Source organism: Macrobrachium rosenbergii, chromosome 15 (genome assembly GCF_040412425.1).
Source record: "Macrobrachium rosenbergii isolate ZJJX-2024 chromosome 15, ASM4041242v1, whole genome shotgun sequence".
Taxonomy (NCBI): Eukaryota; Metazoa; Arthropoda; class Malacostraca; order Decapoda; family Palaemonidae; genus Macrobrachium; species Macrobrachium rosenbergii.
In genome coordinates, this window is record NC_089755.1 from 54,060,269 (window position 1) to 54,075,119 (window position 14,851).

Here is a 14,851-nt window from a genome sequence, read left to right on the forward strand (position 1 = left end):
CAGATTTTTCAATTCACCCTCTGTAAAAATTTCCCATGGTTCTATTGGCCTGGTGAATGCTAAAAAACTGTCATGGTTTTACTGAGTAACAGAGAATAGAAAATTCTGGAGTAATTTTTTCAATTAAGTGAAGAAAATGTAGGCATCTTAAAGCCTTGTTTCTTTGATATTTCAAAGAATGGATCAACTGAACACTTGCTTTTATGTGTAATGTGTTTCTTGATGTTTAAAATGGTAAAGGAAATTGAAGCCACCAATAAATGTTTTGGTGAAAGCTGTGAGATTACATTTGTAAACAAAAACTTGACAGACTGATTCAAAAGTGGCAGTGTCAGTATCGAATAATTGATGCTGAGTAAGTAAACTGATAATGGAATTATTAAAGGCTCTTTTGGTTTGGTTTTTTATTTATATAATCATGATTATCTTGTCAATTATTTTCTTTACCAAGTAGAATTATGCAGATTACAGTTGATTTTATATTAATATTTCCTTAATTTTAAACAGATTCAATGATCCTTCTTGGGTCAATACAGCGATCAGAACTCATATCAATGCTAGAAGAACACCTTGGAAAAGACCGCAGACTCAGAGTCATCAATAAATGGAAACTTGCTGCCCAGAAGTAAGTTGACGTTTTATAAGCATGGGAGTTTTTTATTAATTTTTGTTACTACAGATAGTAATCATAAAAGACGTTGCTATGAGAAAGATTATAAGTAGAGTAATGATGTAGTAATTAAGGAGTATGGGACAAAAGCTACAAATATTATAATGAATCTAGTTTATATTCACCAGCTCTTCCAGTCATATTTCCTGGAGGCATCTTATGAAGGATTGATCTTTATGTAGTCAGATAGTATAACCTGCCCACTGAACCAGAATTCTCAGCTTTCATAAAAATGGCTTATATTCTTGTGACCTGAAGTACACAGAATTTTTGTGATTGGTTCTTCCAAGAAGGGATTAAAATGACAGAGATGTTATTTTAGCTAAATGCAACTTTCTCTTCTCTAATAAATTTATATGATGATTTTGATAGCAACATCATGTTTTTAAGAATAAATAAAGATTTTAAATTGAATTTATATACGATGTGTAAGAATGATTATGGCAAATGAAGTGACAAGCACTAAAACTCATAGTCAAGTGAATATGAGCAAAAAATGAATCTTGACTAGATTCTGTCTTGTTTCGCCTGATTCAGTGGACTTGTATTCTTGAAACCAATGTTGTGCATCTTGTAGCTAATGTAAATCAAGTTAACAGAGTGTTTGACTTGGTCATATTTTTACATTTATTTTGTGGCTCATAGGGACACAGTGCAAAAGAACCCTGGCTTATCCAAACAATAGAAAATAATATTTAGGTTTGAAAGTAATAAAAGGTTTTGAGAAAAGTAAATTCAGCAGATCTAAAAGTTTAGAAAGTGTGAAGGAGAGCTACAGTGGACCCCTGCCTATTTGCTGATTTCTCTGTGGAACATATACACACATTATTCGCAGAAAATTAACTATTCGCAGTATTTTTCATATTTTCATATTTTTGTGACTAAATGCACTGTGATAAAACTATTAAAATATGCAGGTATAAGCATTTTTAGAGGGTTTTTTTTTTGGTGTTTTGAGCTATCAAAATAGGCAGTTATAAGTTGTTTAGAGGGTTTTTAATATTCGCGAAATTTAGCTATTTGCGGGGATTAGTGGTACGCATCCCCACGAATATGGGTGGTCAACTATTAGAATTCCAAATATAGGGTGTTTTTCTTAAGGTCCTATCTTCCATTGCCAGCAATTATTTATGTAAACCTCCCTCTAAGTCTCAAGAGTACTCAGTGAGAAAGAGGATAACATTATATTTGTTAATGAGTTTTCACTTGAGGAGTTGCAAGACTTCCCAAACTGGAGATTGTTTATCCATCTGGGAATACAGATGATGGGAAGTTTCAAAGGTTTTCAGTGGAGGAGAAAAAATAGAATCAGATCACTCAACTCTTTAGAATAAGCTCAATGTGAGACAGTATCGCCTGTTAAATCATGCATGGAGAACAGAGAATGAGAGCACCGAGTCCATCAGTATAAAAAAGTAACATCTGAAGGAGGCCAGCCTCTGCGCTAAGCTGAATTACAGCAAGGTTTTATCAAAGTTGAGTTGTGATATTTACTTCACTGAAAGAAGGCATACACATAATTATGAAGAATATTAACAGAAGAATGAAAATAACAAACATGAGTACACAGCAGTACACGTGTGAGGACTCCGTTAACACTTGACAATATACATACTGTAATAGACTTTCACATTAAAAAGGACAAGGTTGACTTAAAAGTCATGAATCTATGATGATCTGAACTTGGGACCAGGTAGGAGTTTCACTGACTTTACAACAGAAGTATGAATGAATTTTCAGAGTTTGTTTAAAATAGATATTTTCTTTATGTGCCTTTTTGTTTCTTGTATGTATCATTGAAACATTTAAAATGTTTATCCTTTCTTCTTTGAACTCTCATGCTTATTATCTTCTCAGCCTGCACTCTCTTTCTGGGACATTGTGGTATGTCATCATCATGAAGGTTTTAAATCATTTTTTTTTATAAGATTTCCAGTGATAGGACTTTTAATATCTTATTAAACCTTGCATCAGTTATATAATATAAGAGGAAGCTGTATTTTTTTCAGTGAATTTCTATATTTCTATATCTCAGGAACATTGGACCAGAATAGTGAATCAGGTTAAGGCCAATGACAAAATAATGAATCAATGTTACCTCTGTAGATTTATAGCAAGAACAAGAAGTCCCTTCTGAAATGACATACTAATGGTTTACTTGTTTACTTTTGCAATCTATAATAAGTTTTACCAAAAATCCTTCATGTTCTTAAATATCCATATACTACTCAGAAAGTCAAAATGTTTTACTTTTGCAATTTATATTAAGTTTTAACATAAAATACTTTATTTTCTTAAATATCCTTATATCACTCAAAAAGGGAATTTGGCATTTATGTGGTCTGAGCATGGATGAGAATAGAACAAGGGTGAACACTGACTGCATCTTAAGTGACAAAACTGCTTGTTGAGTAAGGACGTGTTACTCGAATCGTGGAAAACAGGAAATCAAAATTGTAGACAGAACAAACAGAAAAAGCCTGGAGGGCAAATCTTGTGACTCTTTCTTTTAAAATGGTCATGTGTGGATTCTTATGCCTTGTTCATAGTGTTGTGATATATTGGTTTGTTATTGGAAGTACAAAGTTATTTACGTTAGATTTTATTTATTATAATTGTCTTTCCTGCCCTTCATCTTTGAAGCTCTGATATATTTTTCCATATAGTTATTTTTACATTAAATATTAGACCAAATTACTAAGATCATATCTTGGATATTAAGATGGATTAGTGAAAGCTAGGAAAATCGTAATATGATATGGTGCTTGAGATCATAACTGTTAAGCCTCACTTTGTGGCTGAAGTATTTTAAGGCATAATTGCAATAAAAAGACCTCCATTTATTATTCTTCAAAATTATAAGTGATACATTATTTAAGTCACAAAATTTAGAAGCAAAGACAATAGGTAGAGCCAGAGAAACCAAACATGTAAATCACTGCAAGACATTATTCTAAATATTATTAATGCTTTTTCGTATTTACATGACCTGGAATGTCCAGATTATAAATTGTTGTGAATCTGCAATTCATTAATTTTGGAAGGAGCACTTTGCCAGCTTATTTGTCAAATTACATCATACTGTGCTATCATTGATGGTAACCATTGGGAGTGTTGTTTAAGCAGTGATGTTATCTTGTGATTTCTTTGCTGATTGTTTACAGTAATTACTGCCATCAATTACCTTGATGTGGATGTTTGTACAGATTTGAGTAAGAATCCATTGCAGCTTATTTTTATAAGTTCCTGGTATTAGGTTTCTTCCTTCCCACTTAGTACTGAAAATTCTTCATCTCAGTTACACCAGTATGGACATTGAGCAGCCAAATGCCTATTCTTGTAGTAGTTAAAAGTTAAGCAGTAATGGGGTGTTCTTTTTCTGTCTACTGAAAACTAGCTAATCTTTCCTTGGTTCGCCTTCAGGCTACCTCTGTCTCTTTTGTATCAGGTATCACTTAGAGATTTTGCTGTTTTACATTACAGCCTTAAATGTGTTCAGTCTTTGGACTTTTAAATTGAGGTGACAGCAATTTTAGGTGACTGTACCATACATCTCAATGGAAAGTTTACCCAGAATTAAGTGATTTCCCAAAGTTCAAAAAGATAGAAAAGTAAAGTGGAAATTGTGGTTATTATAGAGCAGAGTTGCACTTACCTCTCTCTCTCTTATTATGACTGCTGTACGGTATTATTATCCGACATTAGGAGGACTGCTGTTTTGCAGGTCCAAGAATATTTGTGAACTAAACTTTCTGTTGTCTTTAAAGGGTTAAATGACATTGTGTTTAGAAGGTAGAACATGGAATGTTTTCTACTCATTGTATTTAGAAGGGAGAAGATTGGCTAAGGTCCCACCATTTGTTACCTGCACTGAAGTTTTGTAACAGCAAAGTCATTCTGAAAGACAAGATGACCATGCTGCTTTACATTTGTTTGCATGTCCTTTACGTTTTTAAATTGGCTCAAGGTCGTCGAACAATATCCTCAGTGGTTCATTTGACCTTGGCAAGATTATGTGTTGTATGTGAACACTTAATTATAGATACTAGACTAAAATAATATATTAAAAATCCATTTCATGTAGCAGAAATTCTGTAATGGCCACGGCTTGTTTTGTCTATCATAGTACTGTACTTACAAGTTAGGCAACAAACGTTTCCCCTTAATTTTTTCATGTCTCTTAAACATTCAGTTGAAATGTATTCAGCATTTGAAAAAGTTTGTGTTAGCCGATAAAAAGGAAATAATTCACATTAGGATTAATTTTCTTTGTTACCTCATCCTGTGTTAGTACCAGCTTTCATTTTATTTAAGTGTTAATAATTTGTTTAAGAAATAAGCTCTGTTATTCATAAAGACAGAAAAATATGTCTGTCTCATGGCATTTCTGAAAGAATTTAAGGGCCCCTTTTCATTGCAGTGAATCACAGTACAGTATTTATGTGTCCAAAGTGAAAAAGATATTTATGTTCTTCAGATTAAGTTATCATGTTTAAAGTTCGTCTGTGTCGTTGCTTGTTGTTACTCAGGATAAACCTGTTTTAGGTTAAGGATCATTTACTAAATTTCTTAAAATGAGACACTTTTGATGTCAAATGACGTCATGCAAATTCCATCCCTCTGGTTTCTGATGGTGTCAATTGATGTCATCCATAAAAAAACAAAACTAACCATAAATATTTTGACATTGGGTAGTACAGTATTGATACAGTATGATGTCTGGAGTGTTGGGGGAGGGTTGAAATAAATCTCCTATGCTGAAAGGGGCTGTTGAAAGAGAACTATTATAAACCAATCCAAAATAGAAAATCACGATAATTTTTGCCTATTTATCCATACTTTTTATATATAGTTACTGACATAAATGGTAATAATATATAAATATAATTGGTAAAGAAGTCTGTGATTTTTATGGTGCAAAATATTTGTGAGGAAATTTCATTTCATGGCTATCCTCAATACGTAAATTGTTTTATGTAATACTGGTGGTTTTCCATTTTGAAATGTAAAAAATAAAACACAGTACCATTATTTTGTTTCAAAATTGCACCAACAACAGCATTATCTTATGAAAAATGATAAAAGAAAACGATTTCAAAGCTCTTATATGCAAGCCAGAACAGAATGTTTCAAAATAGATGAGTTTTGAACACCCAAAAGTCTCGTAGGTTAAGAAAACTCCAACTTAAGTTTGATACTTGTACCTAAATCTCGTATCCTAATCCAGACTAACCACCGAGTTTCTCTTTTAGAGTTAAGAAAAGTTTGCTAATAATTACATTAAAAAAAATATTGTCTGATCATATCATTTAAAACAATTTCTGCTACTTTTACTGTAAACAGTAGTATTATAAATCTCATAGTCACCTTATAGTGTAATGTAGTTAGTTTTCTAAAATCTTAGTCATTCTTTTTCTTATACAGTACAAGATCATTTTTAAAGTGCTGTCCCATTAACTGATAATGATTCTTTGTCTTTATCAGTAAACTACCAAGTATGAGGAGGCGCAATACGTTATGTGGGTAGGTGAAGCAAATGAGAATTGAATGCAACCATAGTAGATAGAGTTACCGTAGAGCGAAATGCTGCTTTTTTAGTGAGATGTACTCAAAGTTTGGTGAGCCTAAAGAAGATAAAACGTGATTAGTTTCATTGGTATTGGTGGCGTTTGTTGTTTTATTTCTGATTTTGTAGATGCTTTGCAGTAGAGAGTAATTGGTATTTACAGGCTTTGCGTAGATATGCCATAGATGAAGATAACTCTTAGCTTAGAATGTATTTTGCAGAGCAGTTAATGTAGACGACGTTCTTTTAACATTTCATGCTTCTTAGATTTCCGTGTATATTATATTCCGTGCATGGTTTCCTCAGTTAATAATATATTTCTATAGTCAGATTTTGTTGTTGTAGAGTTTTTCTCGTATGTCATGCCTGTTATGTTTATTCATTTTTTGAGTTTACCTGTATATGTTTTTGACAAAAAGAGTGTTGTTTATAAGGTCTAAACACTTGTAATATCCAAGATTAAAAGAATGGATTTATTTCAGCACACTTATACCAGGTACAATCAGAGGTGTACAACATGTAGCTTTGGGAGTTGTGTTTATTTTTAAAATATCCTCAAAAAAAGATACAATATTTAAGCTGCACTTTCATTTGCTACATGAAGTTTGATGTAGCCTGTAAGTGTACATTTTAGTTGCATGGGTAAATGAGACGTTTATGATCAGTTTGACCTTGTGCCATAATAGGAAAAGAGTTCTGCATTATAAATGTATTTCATACGAGTTGTTTCTTTCTTCAGGTGACAATTGTAAGGTAGAAAGTACAATGAGAACCTCCATGGAGTGTCTATAGTCTTAGTAAACTTTGAGAAATCTACCATATGACTTACAAAAGTTATGAAAAGAATAATGACAACTAATAGATTGTAATTTATCACCTTGAATTCAGTTGAATTTTATCAAAGAAATTTATTGCTCATGAGTGTCATTTTTTTTTATTGCGGTTGAGTGGACTTCATGGTCCTAAGGTGAATTCCAAAATGAGAGATATTATTTTTTTAATGATACATAAAACATGTATACCTACACAAACACACACTTGGAAGTTGACACCTCCATGTTGCTTTTATCCAAAGAGGTGTCAACCTACAAGTGAGCAGGTGCTCATATGCTGAGCTCACCTGAATCCAGGTCCTACCATTTGGGCAGCTGTACCTGATGCTTACTAAAGGACGGGAAACACAACTCTGAAAGTATTTACATAACATAATCCAGAGTTACTCCTGCTCTGAGCAGGAAAGGAAATGTTTTCTCCCATGGCTTGGGTGGTAATGCTTAGCTTTTAACTCGCAGTGGCTTGTATGTTAATTGAGACTACTTCAGGGTTGAAACTAACTTTCATATTTGGCTATCAGGAAGTGACTGTTTTAATTTTGGCTTGAAGATCAACTTTGCTGCAGCCTCCCACTGCAGTGTAATAATGCAGGTTGTCTTGTAATCATTGCAAAGCATGTTGGATCTTTTATGCCTAACAGGAAAGGTCAATTTTATTTTTGAAATGTTTTTTTAATTTTAAACAGTAATGATTTGTATCAGGAAGAGTAATGATATTTAAAGACCATGCTACTTGGCTTTATTCTTAGGAATGGTTTGCAGTTTTTCTAACTCCCTGTAATCGGATCCGTGGAAATGAGGAGGTAGCCGAGCTGGTAAAAACTGCTTAATTATCTGAAAATGTAAACATTAAGAAGGTTCGTTATTGTTATGCGAAGGGGCTAATGCACTAGCATATTCTCAGCAAAAGGAAGGGGAGACCATCCACTTTCCATGCATCTTGTCCAAAGTAAACAGGCAGCAGTGTAAGAGGAGAGTTTCCAGCACTGTTTTCATTCCATTCAAATAAGGTAGAGAAAGGGGGTTTTCATAAACCTCAGGTGGGTCCTACATATTTAACCAACCAGTTTATTTCATAAAGTTCACTGGAGTGTGTACATAGTAAGGAATTGTAGACAGTAACCCATGCTGATTCATCACTTCAGATAGTTTAATTGGTGCCAGGTACCACCTGAATAATATATATATGTGTGTGTAGTTAATATTATATGAATGAAGGAGAGTTCAATGCCTTCAAGCTGGTTTTGAGGGCAATCAGATTTTTTGTATTAAATTGGTGATCATAAGCAGCTTTTATCCTCTGTCTTTTAATGTATTTTTTCTATTTTATTTATATTACATTCAGTATAGCATTCTTCAGTTACTATAATTTTTAGGTTTTTCAATATAGTGATTTATGACTGCCTTGGCCAGGAGCTATAAGTTGTACTTTTACCTTACATTCACATATTGATCCCTTCATTAGTTAATAAGGGAAGGAGGTGGACATGATTTGTTTATTTTCATCTTGGCAAATCTGTAACTATTTTTGATGAATGGTGATTTTCATCATAGTTTTGTTAGTTAAGTTGAGAACAGTTATATTTTGCGGTACATTCTTTTCACTCTTCCTACATCGGCTGAATACCATGAAGTAGCAATATTTTAATGTGAAGCTTTATATAAATATGTTTCTTGATACCCCCAACATAATTTTTAACTTTATTTAAAGCTTTGTTTACTCTCCAGAGTAACATTGAGCTGTACTGTACTTTCTTTTAAAAAATTATTTACATTACAGAGCCCTAGAAGCTGAGCAGATGGAACAAGAAGCAGAGGAAGCAAAAAGAGAAGAGGAAAAGAAAAAGAGGCTCATGGATATTGAGGAAGGAAAAAGACCAGTCCCATCAGCAGGCCTAGCAATGGTGGCAGGAATAGGAGGAGGTACGTATTTCATATGTAGTATTCTGTGCTCTTTTCTCTTTCTGTCTCCGACTTGGCTGTGACCACAGTCATCTTAACAACGAGGTACTTAATTAATTGTTTAGGTCAACAGACACACTGGACGTTTAGGGAACGTGCAACTCTGTCCCTCCTCATCCATTTCTGGATTTTAACACAGGTCATCCAGTTACGAGCCACACATGCTACCTCCCAAGCTACGAGGCCAGGATGCACATTTAGGGAAACTGAGTGTTTGTACATCTCTAATGTGCCCTGTTACATTGACCTTGTCTTTACAGCTCCTCCCACAGTTAATAGCGTGTCAGTCAAATCTGGTGCAAAGGTAGACTGTCATTCATAGATGTTTATGAACAGCAGTTGTCTGTATGGAAGTCAATATTGTTTGTCTACAAATGCATCTGTCATTTATTTCATATATGCAATATCATTCAGTGCAAGATTGAGTGGCCATTGGACATTGGTAATAAGATACTGTAGTTAACTGGTGCTGATGGGTGGAGATTGGGGGGGAGAGAGGGGTTAACCCCCCTCTCACCAGTTCACTCTTTCTTCAGCTGCCATCAAGAAAGGACACCCAGCTACCTCTTCCCTATGCACTCATTGGATTCTTGGATGTGGATGGGTAGGTTGCTTCCTTTTCCCTTTCACCTTTGTATCTTTTAGTATTGTTTTGCATAGTGTCCTCAGATTTTGTTTTTTTCCATTTAGAAGACAACACAAGTGCCAGTGTTGGGGAGTGGGAGGGGGTAAAGGGAGGCATTGTGGTTGCTTTAAGCCTCCCATATCAGGAGACCTACATGTACTTTGCTTTTACTGTAGGGGTTGGGAGTGTACTCATTCCCTTCCCTTTGATGAATATGCTTCATGGACCTCACCTCAGTGGGAGAAGTACATATGGTAAAAGGAGGAAGGTCAGAAAGATTTGGCCAGGTTCCTCAGGGGCGACACTCCTACGGTGACACAATCGAATCCTTCTAGATCCTCCTTTTCATGACCTGCCACTCCTCTTCCACCTACACCTGGATCTTCCCCTACTAGGAGGTGTAGCTCTCTTACAACCTACAAACCCATGCATCCCTTGTCTGAGGACAAAGAAGCCAATAGGTAGATGTTTTTCGTAGAATCTTCCTTAAAATACTTATGGCTCTTATTTCCAAAGGTTGTTTAACACCTAACCTAGTCAGCTCTGATTGTGCTGTCCCTTAATAACACAAGAACCTTTTAACCTACAAAAGCTATGAAAAAGGTTTTATTCTTCTGAACATGAGAGCTGCTCTCATACAAGTTTCAAAGTTTATGATGTTCAAGGAAGCTGGTTTTGAATTGGAGAAGATTCCAGTTTTTTCTCACTTCTTGTTATGCTTTAGATAGTATATGCACTGTATTTGTTTTATAGAAAGTTCAGCTAATATAGGTTTAGAGTTGGTGAAATCACAACAGGCAATTAATGTGTTGTTCAATGTTGGCAAATCTGCAGCATATGTTTATATTGAAAAATTAGAATTGCCATGAAATTTTATCCAGTTTTTGAATAAAATATGTGTTCTAGCTAAATAATTTTATGTAATCAATAGAATATTTCAGAATTAATGTATAGTTTTCTGATCCATTTTAACCTCTTTTTGCTATAAAATTTAGATGTAGTTGGTGGACTTTGCTAGCATATGCTTGAAATATTAAGCAACTTTAATGCATTTCATTATTTTATATCTCAGCACTTGCAGCGGCTACAGGCATTGGTTTTAATTTCAGAGGTATGATGGCATAATGGAAAATACTAACAGAAATTTTTATAGGCATGGCATGGATAACCTGTCAGCTTTTATATAACAGTGTGCGTGATTTTACTACACCCATACACAGAATAACTTCATATTCAAATATTTCCTGTTTTTCATAAGCTTCCAGTTTATGAAATATCCCAACTAAGTTTAGTATTAATTCTTTTACTATCAGCCCTTGAGTGTTTAAATACTGTGTGGTGTGGAATTGTGGAGAAATTTTATTAATAACCCATAAATAGCGCTCATTCTTATTTAATTTCTATACAGTGATGTGTATTTTTCAGTAAATTTACCACATTTCTTTAGAGGTTTGGTGTGAAATTTGGAATCTTTTGAAAATATATTTTGAATACATCATCTCATTTTCTCTGGAAGTTTTCTAGCCACAAAATAATAAAATAAATTACACCATAACTGACACTTTATGAGTTATATGGCAGGATAAAGTTAGGAATGATAATAAACAAGGGATATTATTCAAGTTCCATGTGTCAATGAGATAATGATGAAAGGGAGATGGAGGTGGTTTGGACCTGTCCTTTGCACAAACCCCAGGAGAATATTATATGATACTGTCAGCTGGGCTCCTGTGGGCACTAGAAGAGTCATAATACCTACACCTACTTGGATAAGTGTTACTTCTGGAAGATATGGCCGCAGAGGGTAGAAGTAGAGGTAGGCAGAGAATTTGATGGAGTGGTGATGTAGAGAGACATGAAATTGCTGGGTGTAGAACACAGATACCATAATAGAATTCTGCGGAAAAGGAAGAATCAAGTGGTTGACCCCATAGGAAGATGGGATTAAGGTTGTAAGAAGGTTAGCATGTGTGCGTCTGTTGTTATTTACAACTACATTAGTAGTGTTTCCATCATTTCCTGTTTCTTCATTTTTTTTAGGAGATCAGTCTCCAGACAGTTCTCCACCTTCTACCACTGCTTCTCCAGAATCAACACCTACTTTAACATCAACGCCTACAACCAGTTCAGCTCCAACTGCAATTAGCCCTGTGATATCTGTTACTACGAGTAGCCTCACTGAAGATACAGAAGATAAACAGAGGAGACCATCCAGGTTTGAGGTTGTCAAAGTAGATACCCCAGCAAGACATGAATCCACCGTTACTTTGCAGATAGATCCTGTGGAGGTAATTATTTACAAAAGATGACATTGTTTCTTAGATCAGTGTCGTGAGTTGTAATTGGCTTTTGTAAATCATTTATTAATGCAAGGCTGACACTAATCTTACGAAAAATTTTCGAGATACTAGGAATATGTACAGAATACAGATTTTGCCTTTTCAATTACTAGATTCCAACAGCATCAGAATCAGCTTTACACAGACCGTCAGAAGCAGCCCTAAGGTCTCCGCTACCAAAATCCATCTTGAAGAAAACTAACAGTTTCATCCTTCATCCAGCGCCTTCATCACCATTTGTATCACCTCAGCACACGCCATATGCCACTGTGCATGCTGGCGATTCCAGGTAGAGAAATTAATATGTTCTTTTATATTTATTCATTTTTGATGAGGTGCAGGCTAGCTCTTGTTCTTATTAACTCATTAGTTTGTATTATTCTGAATTTTAGTTTGGTGGTCTCTGCATCAATATATCCTATTTGTTCTGGATAGGATTATAACAGCTGATTACAGCTTGTAATTCATTTCTTTTCTATTTGCACAGAAATAATTAAAAACTGCAGTGGTTGTATCTTTCCAAATTTGACTGATGGTTTATTCTTACTGGTGATTGTCTTTTGCAGACTAAGACAAGCTTTTGAAGCTGTTTTACGAAAAACAAGTTTACTAAAGATGGATGACAAAGGTATTCATAGCAGTCAAAATCTTGCTACACCAACAAGTGCTTCCAAAAGAGTATCTCTTGTAAGTGACTACTTATTATTTAGTCTTTTCAGTATTTCAATACTTAAACAATGTAGGTTCTGTACAACAGCAACCATTACATGGAGTATGATTTAAATATTAGTATTATAATCAGGATATTCACGTGAAAAGTCAAGAGTTTTGAATGCATGTGCACATGCTTTAACAGTACATTTAACATTACCATTTTACCAAAGCCTGCAGATCGAATGATCGAGATGACCTTAGAAGAGCAGAGAAGATGGGAGGAGGAAGAACTCAACAAAGAAGTTGATTTTAGTAAATGCCATATTGATCCTGCACCCTTCCAACTAGTTGAAAGAACATCACTTCTTAAGGTAAGCTCATTTTTACCTTGCCTTTGCAGAAATTATGAAATTTAATATACCCTAAGGGTAGAAAGAAAAGAATTTACTTAAATGTAAATATAAATGCAAAGAACCGTAAGTAATGATTACATTGCACCATGTGAAGGTACTGATGGCCCTCTGCCCCCTACATGGCTTAATACAATAAAGGTTTTGAAAAATTAAAAAAATTTTAAATGTCAGATGTTTTATTGTAAACTGGTTAAATTTTCAAAAAAAGGAACTGTACTAACATATTTTTAACATACGTGATTAAAGATAAATAACTGAACATTTACTTTTCAGGTTCATTCTCTCTTCTCAATGTTAGGCCTCAACCATGCATATGTAACAGCAATAGGTAGAATTATTGGAGTTGTGGCTCTAAAAGAGGTAAGTACTTTACTGTATGGTCCTTTATTTATTGATTATAGTCTTAATTTTTTTTTTATCTGATTTTCATTCTCGGCAATGGTATTACTTGTGGTTTATGAAATATTATTATCATCATCATCCAGATTTTTTATTAGGCTGATTTGAAATGATTCCCACAAAGCCAAATAATATATGTTAGATATGTAATACCAGTCTGTGTTGAGTCTCGTGTTACGTCATCATTTAAGATACAGTATTGCTTATTGCTGAAATATTAAGAGTTAATCCCAGATTTTATATCTGTTACTTAACAGACTTTTTGGTGCAGGGTATACTGGGAGACTGCTTTGATAACAGGGAGTATAGTTTGAAGAAAATGTGGTATAAATTAGATATCAAGTGCTTTGAAGGTTCCTGTTTGTTTTAGAAGTTCAGGAAGACAGAATTTTATTTTTATATTTGCTCAGTCAGCCTTTCTGAACATATCATCAGTTAATGTTTCCAAGAAGAAGAGTTTATCTTGTGTAGGCATCACTATTTGTGTGTCAGCTGTGGCTAACTAGTGATAGGAAATGTTAATGTAAAAGACTATGTGAAAGGAGAGATCAAAACTTTGTGAAAAGAGATACAGAATGAAAAAAGGTTAGGAAAGAGATAGAAATGAGAGTAAAATAAATTATTTGTTTCATCATTCCATAGTAGAATGAACATTGCAAAGAGACAGAGGAGTAGAGAAGGGAAAGGAAGAGGTCACAGTAAAAGAAAATGTCTTATTTAAGTAAATTTTAAGACTAGATTATTTATTCCAAATGACCCATGTTCATTGACGTGTAATAAAAGCTAGTATGTATAACAGTATAGATGTGAACATATTAATTTGGTATTTAATAACGAAGACAGTAAACAAATACAGATAACAGCTAAAACAGTACGTCATCAAAGGAAAGTGTGCTTAAATGTGCCATCAAAGATACTCAAGCCAAAGATCACATGGAAGGTCATTGTATAGAGGGTAGGTATATTCCAAGGCTTGAAAGCATTGGTTGTATTGGTCACAGTTCAACATGATGCAACTCAGTGTAACACCTGGAGATATCTCAGCAGCCATGAATGGTGGCAGTTACTGAAGTAAAACAAACTTGAAAGACAGGGATGTTTAGTGCCTCAACTACCAGTAAAACGTGTTTGTATCTGAGCGCTCACCACAGCAATATACCAAGTCCCACAGCCATGTTGACAGTTAAGAGGACCTCTTTAGGGACACTGGTTAGGTTTTAGCTTCCATATAAACTCCACCTTATGAACATGCCTGGCTTTTGGATTACTTGGCCATAAGGTTTAAATTAACTTGCAATGTAGATTTTTACTGTGTAATGCTAAGTCTAAGCATAACTGTGTACTGTTTCTATATAAGTTATCCATTTTTATATATTTTCTTACTGTTTTT

General features: G+C 34.3%; 1 protein-coding gene across 19 annotated transcripts in view; it reads left to right on the forward strand.

The window, feature by feature from the left end:
* LOC136846746 (chloride channel protein 2-like) overlaps nt 1-14,851 on the forward strand; it is a 169,825-nt gene that overhangs the window by 145,421 nt on the left and 9,553 nt on the right. For 7 of the 19 annotated variants that reach the window (XM_067117929.1, XM_067117928.1, XM_067117938.1 and 4 more), the window contains 9 exons: nt 508-625; nt 6,155-6,193; nt 8,850-8,992; nt 10,729-10,767; nt 11,697-11,944; nt 12,109-12,284; nt 12,562-12,682; nt 12,880-13,020; nt 13,336-13,422. In XM_067117929.1, coding sequence (XP_066974030.1) covers nt 508-625; nt 6,155-6,193; nt 8,850-8,992; nt 10,729-10,767; nt 11,697-11,944; nt 12,109-12,284; nt 12,562-12,682; nt 12,880-13,020; nt 13,336-13,422 — 1,112 coding nt within the window. The remainder of the gene's footprint in view (nt 1-507; nt 626-6,154; nt 6,194-8,849; nt 8,993-10,728; nt 10,768-11,696; nt 11,945-12,108; nt 12,285-12,561; nt 12,683-12,879; nt 13,021-13,335; nt 13,423-14,851) is intronic. The other 12 variants (XM_067117933.1, XM_067117934.1, XM_067117931.1 and 9 more) reach the window with 4 other exon arrangements.